At 40.9% G+C, this 9,903-nt stretch overlaps 1 protein-coding gene across 1 annotated transcript; it reads left to right on the top strand.

Annotated features, from left to right (window-relative positions):
- Positions 1-7,388: 7,388 nt before the first annotated feature.
- On the top strand, positions 7,389-9,645 carry LOC123806822 (2'-5'-oligoadenylate synthase 1-like). Its single transcript, XM_045820196.1, has one exon. It carries the CDS (start codon positions 7,630-7,632, stop codon positions 9,007-9,009), a length of 1,380 nt encoding a protein of 459 aa, XP_045676152.1. The 5' UTR covers positions 7,389-7,629; the 3' UTR covers positions 9,010-9,645.
- Positions 9,646-9,903: the final 258 nt, after the last annotated feature.

Below are 9,903 nucleotides of genomic sequence, written 5' to 3'. Positions count from 1 at the left end.
TAAGATGCATCTCCATTTCAAAAATGCGAAAAAATATTCACCTTAGAATTATTGAAATAGAGTACATCTTTGACTATCTTTAGTTTTAACTAAATTATGTTTGTTCATCTTTAAGTTATATTCCTCTTCAATATTAGGACTGCCTAGGTACAATATTTTAATAAGAGCCTCAATTCAACATTCTGGGCTATGGTTCTATTGTTGCTGGCTGTTTTGGGTTTTTGCATCTTTTTTATTGAAATATAGTTTACATACCATAAAATTCACCTTTTAAAATGTACAATTAAGGTTTTTTTAGTATGCTCACAAAATTGTGCAGTCCTCACTAATTCTAGAACATTTTTATCACCCCAAAAAGACATTGTGTACTTATTAGCAGTCATTCCTCCTTAACTTCTCCCAAGGTCTTTGATTTTTGTACATAGAGTGCAGTAGGTACCCAAATTTATTTTTGCATGTGGGTATCAAGTTGTCTCATGAGCCATGTCATTTTTTTTATTGTTGTTCAAGTACAGTCATCTCCATTTTCACCCCACCATGGCCCACCACCCCTGCCTCCCACCCTCAAACCCACCCTCTTTGGCTTTGTCCGTGTGTCCTGTATACATGTTCCTTGATGGACCTTCCCCTATTGTCCCCCGTTATCCCTCTCCCCCCTCCTCTCGTTGCTGTCAATTTGCTCTTTATTTCAGTGTCTCTGATTATACTTTTCTTGCTTGTTTGTCTTGTTGATTAGGTCCCACTTAAAGGTGAGTTCATATGGTATTTGTCTTTCACCACCTGGATTATTTCACTTAGCATAATGTCATTTTGTTTGTTTTTCTCAATTAAACTAATAGTGATTCACCAAATACGTTTTGATACCTACTGTGTGCAAGACTGTGACATAATCCATAATTTTATTATTCTGCAACCCCTTACACAATATACAAAGAACAATTGTGAGAATAAATGAGGAAACAAAATTTTGCCACAATTTCTGTATCATTTTTGGGGGCCATCATCTTCTCTGGTTAGGGAAGTATTAAATCCTCCTATCCTCTCCTTCAGTTTTTGCTGACTTCTCTGACTTCATAGTCATAATGCAGCACTGATGGTGCTTCGGGAAGAGTGGTTCCGACTCTTCTTGGCCCCACTGGGGAGGCAAAGAAGGGAGGCAGGTGCGGATCAGAGTGAACGGGGTGGCAGGTTGTGGGAGCATGAAGCCCTGAGTGCCGTGAGGAGAGCTGTGCCAGAGAGGATAGTGGCCAGCCATCATCACAATTTTGCGTTGGATTTTTTTTTAGTACTTTTATTTTTTTTTATCAGTTTTATAGCTTTTCTCATGTTTTTTTTATTGTTGTTCAAGTACAGTTTTCTGCCTTTTCCCTTCACTGCTCCCCCCCACCCTAATCATCCCCACTACCCACCCTTTTGGTTTTTGAACGTGTGTCCTTTACACATATTTCTGAAATCCCTTCCCCCTTGATCTGTCTTAAAACATGATGCGGTTAGGCTTTTGAAAAATGAAAGCATATTAAACATTCACATTATAAATAATATTTAATATTCTTAACAGTAAGATAAGAAATAGCATACAATCACTGCCACGTGTACAGGCAGAGTCTGTTACTCGATGACAGGTAGTTTCAGCAAAGTAGACCTCAACAACCATTTGTTGAATTAAACCTATATAACCCATGATTTGTAAGGGTCCTTTTAATTATATTACTGACTTCTACATTGCCACTCTCAGCATTGTTTCTGGCGTCAGCAGCCTCTTCCCTCAGTCTGCCCGGGGTGTCCGCACTTACCCCGCCCGCCCCAGGCACGCACGCACGCGTTCTTCCTGACGCAGCATCAGCAGCATCTCCTCCAGTCTCTGACCCCCTGTGCTGCATCAGGAGCCTCTAATCTATCAAAGCATTTCATTTATGCATGTAACAATATCCTTATTACATCATTTTGTGTTTACCTGTCCACATGTAGGCCCAATATGAGCTCCTTTAAGTCAGAGGCTACGATGTACCCTTGTCTTCAGCAGCCCACTGCACCGGAGATGCTCGATAAACAGGAAATTGGATTGAACTGAATCTCTATTGAGGGATTTTAGACTCTGTGGATAGAAAAATACTTAAAACGGCCCAGGTAATTTTGCTCAAGTGCCAAAATTATCTGGTACCTGATGAATATAAATAAATTAAAATCTCAATTCACTGAGTGAAGAAAGGATCTCCAAAGTACCACCCAGCTCTAAACTATTATAATCCTAGAAGTTGAAACAGATAACTTCCAATGACAGGGTAAACTAAACTAGTTGCATCCCTTTTCCAAAACACAGAAATGCTAGATTAAAAATGTCTAATAGTTTACCAAAGTTTACCAAAGTTTAACGAATCAGAACTTCCTTGATGTCAGATAGGAAGACAAACGGAAACATTGTCAGCCCCTGGGATATCAGATGTTAGCAGAGGCCCAGGAACTGAGGCTTTACCATGCATGTGGGGCTGGAAGACACAGCCTGGGGCCTTCTGGTAGGGGGTTGATGCTAAGTTTACTGTACAAGTGACAGTCTCAAAGAACTCTGCTTCAGGAAATGACCAGCGGTAACTTGTCACCGAATCAGGAAGCTACAAGGGGAGGTTGTCATGGCCTGGTATTCTGAGTGAAGGAATTCAAATCTGCTGACATAGACAGATGGAAGTATTCAACGGAAAGGCTGAGGTAAGTCCCCAAATTAGAACAGGCTTTAGGCATGCGTTCATCTGACTATTTAAAAATGAGAACAATGAATTATATATCAAACTTTTGGAAAGCATAGATGGTGCCAGATCTTTGTTTGACATCTCTGTCTTCTTCTCCAAGTAGTTACCAAAAAGTACATTGTTAGAGATTCATATCAACAACATGGTGCAGCCTCTCAAAAAGGTCCTATGCACTGGTGTCACTTGGTCAAATCCACTCCAAGGGGAGAGAGAGGACAGTTGTGGGTTGGTGGCCGTTTCACTCTATCGAAGTCATAACCATCCATCTCACTGGTGTACCTGCTAGCTTTACGTCTGCCTGCTGGTAACCAAGTAATGCATTTTTTCTGGGTAAGCACTCATTAAGCCAAAGAGTGGAAGCAAATGATAATGTCTATGATACATTTTGGTTCGTGCATTCAGTCACAAAACCAAACAACCCTTCACAACTATTTACTTAGATTTTATGTGAAAAAATAACAGGGAAATATTACAAACCTTAACTGTCCACCACTGGAAATTTAGCCTATGCAGTTGTGCTCACACAACTTTTAGGTTTTCTAATCCAGTTTATCTTACTTAATATTATAAATAGTACACATTGTAAGTAAGCTATTTAAAAAGTTAGCTGCATTTTTTAAAACTTGCATATATTTATCTCTTTTCTGAGTAATTTTCTTGTTAATGCCTTCTGAAAAGTGCTTGTCACTTGAAGTGTAAACTTGGCCCTTGGCAAATTCGGAATTCTACAGTTAGATTGTGGTATTTATAGCTTCTAGGTCTAATGTTGCCTCTTAGGTTGGCATTCCTCCTTTAATATCCCTCCTCGCTCCTCTCACGGGACCCATTTTTAGTTCGCATCGTCTGCAGCATTTCAATAGCACTGTTCTGTCCTAATGCTCACGGTGACCAGTACACTGTGCATAGGTGGGTACTGAGCACGGTGTCGCCAACATTCCTGGATGTTACACATTAGTCCCCTGGATAGTGGAGGCTAAAACACTGTCCTGTCTTGGTTCAAGACTAATCTGGGAGCTATAACAATCTCATTAAAGCATTAGATCAGATTCTAAATATTGCTTCCTGCCACACTGAAAGATTCAAGTTTTGAAAATATTAATGTTTTAGCATATATCTGTGACTTTATAAAAAAGTACACCTTCTATTCTGCTTAAAAACTGTAATAGATTGCTAGTTAAAACATTAACACCTGAGATAATCCATGTATTAATTTTCTCATTGACCCTGGATACTTATTTTTGTTTCTCATTATTAATTTTATCCCAACTATATTAGCATACTTTTCAGTCCTTTAGGGTAAAATAATTTAGTGTTTTAAGGCACACGGTGTGCTGAAACTCGCCCCCAGTGGCTTGGAGCCAGGGTTGAATGTGCCCATTTCTTTCAAACTCCATGTTCAGTGATCTGACATTGGTAGCTTAAAAATTGGCCACACCGTAAAAGCAGGATCACAGCTTTCTTCTCATTTACTTCCTTATTTTGAAAACCAGTCATTAATATTTACTAGCATCCATGCAACAATATAACAAATATTTAAAATTTCAGTGGTGACTTACGTAACTTACATAAAGCAAGATGTTACATTCTTATATAGAAATTATTTCATAAAATGACAATAGTTCAAGCAGAAGCTAACTATAAGTGTCCTATAAATAACTGTGTGACATTCTGCAATGAATTCAAAACTGCCCCGTCTGACAAAGTACAGTAATACCAACATTGATGTTAAAGTCTATGATTGTCAGCCAAATTAATTCTATTAAATCAGGAAGAGTGAATCAATGAGGACATTATATATTGCAGTTATTTAGCCCTTTTAATTAGCTTGTCCTGCCTAGGACATTAACTGAGACTTTTAAAGAGCTGCCACACATTTATTGCAAAGCCTGATTGAAATTTTATGTGAGTGTATTATTGGGTGTGTACTTTATTACCTAGCAGCTAGAACAAAAGATATGAACAAAATGCTAAATACCTGGTTACAAATTAGTTGGAGAAACATAAACAAATGAAAACAGTACACTGACTATAAAAAGTGTTCCACTAATAACCCAAAAGCGTAATTCCCCTCACAGACCTTCCCGACACAACCCAGCCCCAGTGACGTTGTTGCTGCCTGAGAGATGCTCCGGGTGATTTGGCTGTCTTTCAGGCAGGTGAAACTGTAACTGCCCTGTGACACCTCCCTCACACGGCATGTGTACTTTCGTTTACCCAGATCTTGGAAGGCTGGAATGAGGAAGAACTGTGGGCTGGGCTTTCAGGTTGGCTGGCAATTGTTTAGTGTTCACATTTGAAAGAGTTGAACTTCCTCAAGGATCTTTCATGTCATAACACGAAATACCCTGTAGCCCACCAGAATCAGACAAATCCTGCTTCCATTGAGGAAGCTCACTCTCCACTGTGGCTGTCCTGAGAGCCGGGCATCGCCATCTCCCATGTCAAAAGTTAACCTCCGACACCTCAAGAATAAGAAACTGTGTTTCAAGATCCCAATGTTATCACATTAGGACTAAATTGTCTAGTAAAATGGCAGGACACAAAATACCTATTCAGAAATAAGTTGCATTTTACACACCAATAATGAGCTATTGGAAAGGGAAATTAAGAAAACAATTGCACAAAAAAGTACCTAGGAATAAATGTAAACCAAGGTAAAGACCTATTCTAGGAAAATTATAATAACTGAAGAAAGAAACTGAAGAAGGTACAAATAAAAGAAAGCATATACCATACTCATGGATAGAAAGAATTAATATAGTTAGGATGGCCATACTACCCAAAGCAACCTGTACATTCAATAAAATCCCTATCAAAACACCAATGGCTTTTTTCACAGAACTAGAACAAATAATTCAAAAATTTATATGGGGCCACAAAAGACCCCAAATAGCCACAGCTATCTTGAAAAAGAACAAAGAAGAATATTGCTACATGATGTTAAACTGTAAGGCTATAGTTATCACAACGGTATGGTACTGGCATAAAAACAGACATATACATCAATGGAATAGCATAGATAGCCCAGAAATAACCTGTGCCTTTATGGTCAATATATGACAAAGGAGGCAAGAACATACAGTGGGGTAAAGATAGTCTATTCAATAAATAATGTTGAAAAAAATTGAACAGGTGCATGCCAAAAAATGAAACTAGACCACCTTCTTGCACCATACACAAGAATAAACTCAAAATGGAATAAACACTTGAAGGTAGAATTAGAAACCATAAAGATTCTAGAAGAAAACATAAGGAGTAAAATCTCAGACATTTCTTGTAGCAATATTTTTTCTGATATATCTGTTCAGGCAGGAGAAACAACAGAAAAAATAAGTGGGATTACATCAAACTAAAAAGGTTTTGCACAGCAAAGGAATTTATCAACAAAAATGAAAAGACAACCTGCTGAATGGGAGAAGATAATTGCCAATGATACATGCAATAAGGAGTTAATATCCAAAAGGTTTAAAGAACTCATACAACTCAACATCAAAAAATAAACAATTCAGTTAAAAAATGGGCAGAGGACCTGAATAGACACTTCTCCAAAGAGGACATACAGAAGGCCAATAGACATATGAAAAGATGCTTAATGTTACTAATTATCAGAGATGCAAGTTAAAACCACAATGAGACATCACCTCATGCCTGTCAGAATGGCCATCAATAAATCAACCAACAACCAGTGCTGGCTCAGTTGTGGGGAAAAGGGAACCTGAGTGCGCTGTTGGTGGGAAAACAAGATTGGTGCTGTCACTAAGGAAAACAGTATGGGGTTATCTCAAAAGATTAAAAATAGAACTACCTTATGACCCAACAGTTTTACTTCTGGGTATATCCCAAGAAACCCAAAACACTAATTCGAAAAGATACATGCATCCCTGTATTCATTGCAGAGTTGTTTAAAATAGCTATAATATGGAAGCAAACCAAATGCCCATGAATAGACAAGTGAATAAAGAAATTGTAGTACATATATACAATGACATGTTACTTGGCCATAAAAAATGAAATATTACCATTTGCAACAACATGGATAGACTTAGAAGGTATTATGCTAAGTGAAATAAGTCAGACAGACAAAGACAAATACCATATGATCACACTTATACTATGTGGAATCCAAAGAACAAAATAAATGAACAAACAAAACAGAAACAGACTCATAGATACAGAGAACAGACTGATGGTTGCCACTTTGAAGGGGGATTGGGAGGCTGGGTGAAAAGGTGAAGGGATTAATTAATACAATTGGTAGTTATTGTACAAAATAGTCATGGAAATGTAAAGTACAGCAGAGGGCATACAAGCAACAATGTTAGGACAAAGGTCTCCAGGTGTGGGCATTTCCAAGTGTTACTTTTTGCTGAATGTTAAAACATAGCACAGCACTTTGCAGATGCAGCAGTAACAGGATGAGCTGACAGGAACTCAGCTGGATTGCCAACTACATACCCAATGGCTAAGCCTCCCTTCGAGGAGGCAGAGTTAAGGACACAAATCCCCTGTCTCCTTTATTTACTGCAAGTAAATAAAACTACTTTGCAATGACCAGGTCTTGCTTGGTCACCCATTGAGTTCCCAATGAGAACCCATTGAGTTCAGTGACAATAATATTGTAGTAACTATGTGGGGTGCTAGGGAGGTCCTTGAAATATCCAGGGGATCACTGCATAAAATGTATAATTGCCCAAGTACGCTTTATGCCTGAAACTAAAATAAATAATATTGAATGTCAGCTGTAATTAAGAAATAAAATTTAAAAAAAGATCATAGGACACAGAAACAATTTTGTCAGCAGCAACAACAGAAACCAGGAAGAAGGAAACCAAAAATCAGATTTGAATTACTGATTTCTCTTGGTACTAATGGGAGTTAAAATGCAATGTTTTCAGAGTACAGTCTGAAGAAAGGGCTGATAGTAAAGGCAGGAAGTAAGTTTCAGAACGTGAAGGAAACACCTGGGAGAGCAGACATTGCTTCAGGATCCCGGGCCTGTTTGATCTGCCAAGAAGCAAACACCAAAGACACAGCTCCTCCCTTCCCAGGAAACGAAACTGAAAGAAGTGCAGACTCAGCAGCAGAAGATAGAGAGACTAAGAGTTTCTTGCAGGCAGCTCTGCGACCAATGCTCTCCTGTCCCTGCCAGAGCGTCAAGATGGAGCTTAGCAGTACCCCGGCCAGGTATCTGGACAAGTTCATCGAAGACCACCTCCTGCCAGACACGCGTTTCCGCAAGCAGGTCAAACTAGCCATCGATGTCATCTGCAGTTTCCTGAAGGAGCGGTGTTTCCTAGGTGCCTCCCACCCTGTGCGGGTGTCCAAAGTTGTGAAAGGCGGCTCCTCGGGTAAGGGCACGACCCTCAGAGGCCGATCTGATGCTGATCTCGTGGTCTTCCTCAGCAAACTCGGAAGTTTTCAGGAGCAGTTTGATCGCCGAGCAGAGTTCATCCAGGAAATCAGAAGACAGCTGACAGCCTGTCAAAGTGAGAGAGGAGTGCAGTTTGAGATCCGGGGTTCTGCAAGGTGGAACCCCCGCTCACTCAGCTTTGTGCTCAGGTCCCCCGAGATTGACGAGGGGGTGGAGTTTGATGTATTGCCTGCCTTTGATGCCCTGGGTCAGGTGCCAAAAAGCTACAGATCTGACTCCCTGGTCCCCGAGTACTACAGACCTGATCCCCAGATCTACGTCAAGCTCATCCAAGAGTGCAAAAACCTGGGGAAAGAGGGCGAGTTCTCCACCTGCTTCACGGAGCTGCAGCGAGCCTTCCTGAAGCAGCGTCCAACCAAGCTCAAGAGCCTCATCCGCCTGGTCAAGCACTGGTACCAAATGTGCAAAGAGAAGCTGGGGAAGCCCCTGCCCCAGCAGTATGCCCTAGAGCTGCTCACAGTCTACGCTTGGGAGCAGGGAAACAAGGAAACTGTATTCAACACAGCTCAAGGATTTCGGACTGTCTTGGAATTAGTCATGAACTACCAGCAGCTTCTCATCTACTGGACAAAATATTATGACTTTGAAAATCCTGTTATTGGTCAATACCTGAAGATGCAGCTCAAGAAACCCAGGCCTGTGATTCTGGACCCCGCTGACCCTACAGGAAATGTGGCTGGTGGAGACTCATGTAGCTGGCCGCGTCTGGCACAACAGGCTGAAGCGTGGTTGAGTTCACAGTGCTTCAAGAATTGGGATGGGTCTGCAGTGGGCTCCTGGGACATTCAACTTCCAGAAGGAAGTGAAGATGGCTGGACATGTGCCATACTCTGAACACCAGTGCTTCTTAGGGAACAGTGCTCCAGTGTCATCTGAGCCAGCTTCCTCATTCGAAGGGACCGAACCTTGATTCAGAGAGGACAGAGGACTGCCCCAAGCTAGCAGTGAGTAGGACAGACCTACAACTAAAATCCAGGTCTCCTGATCCCACTCTTCCCACTTTTCTGTGCTTCTCTTCTTTCATAGATAGCATTTTCCTTCAGCATCCCCCCCCATCTATTCTCAGACAATATTCTCTGAGACAACAAGAGAAATATAGACAAGAGTGGGATCCCAGCCTTGACGTTCTTCTATGTACCTGGCAGGAGTGTTTTGGCCCAATTTATTACTGCTTACAATAAAAATAATAGCAAAAAAAGTAAATTGTCTGTCTTGAGGAAAACAATACATGTTTCAGAATGCACAGAGAGGAGAGAATTTTCCTCCCCCTGCAGAAACCATGAATTAGCCCTGGCTGGGTGGCTCAGTTGATTGGAGTGTCATCCATATACCAAAAGACTGTCGGTTCAATCCCAGTCAAGGTCAAGGCAAGGTTGCAGATTCAATTCCCAGTCAGGGTGCAGAGGGGAGGTAATGAATCAATGTTTCTCTTTCTCTCTCTCTCTGTCTCTCTCTCTGTCTCTCTCTCTTTCTCCCACCTTCTTCTGTCTAAACAAAATTAATAAAAACATATTCTTGGTGAGGATTAAAAAGAAAGACCCAGCTGGTGTGGTTCAGGGGACTGAGTGCTGGCCTGCTAATCAGAGGGTCACCAGTTACATTCCCAGTCGGGGCACATGCCTGGGCTGTGGGCCAGGCCCCCAGTGGGGGTTGTGCAAGAGGCAACCACACACTGATGCAATGCGATTTCTCTCTCTCTCTCCCTTCCTTCCCCTTTCTCTAAAAATA

This window comes from Phyllostomus hastatus, unplaced genomic scaffold (assembly GCF_019186645.2).
Source record: "Phyllostomus hastatus isolate PE091 unplaced genomic scaffold, TTU_PhHast_1.1 phas_scaffold_39, whole genome shotgun sequence".
Lineage (NCBI taxonomy): Eukaryota > Metazoa > Chordata > Mammalia > Chiroptera > Phyllostomidae > Phyllostomus > Phyllostomus hastatus.
The sequence above is the reverse complement of the archived record's forward strand: the minus strand, read 5'-3'. Positions and strand labels throughout refer to the sequence as shown.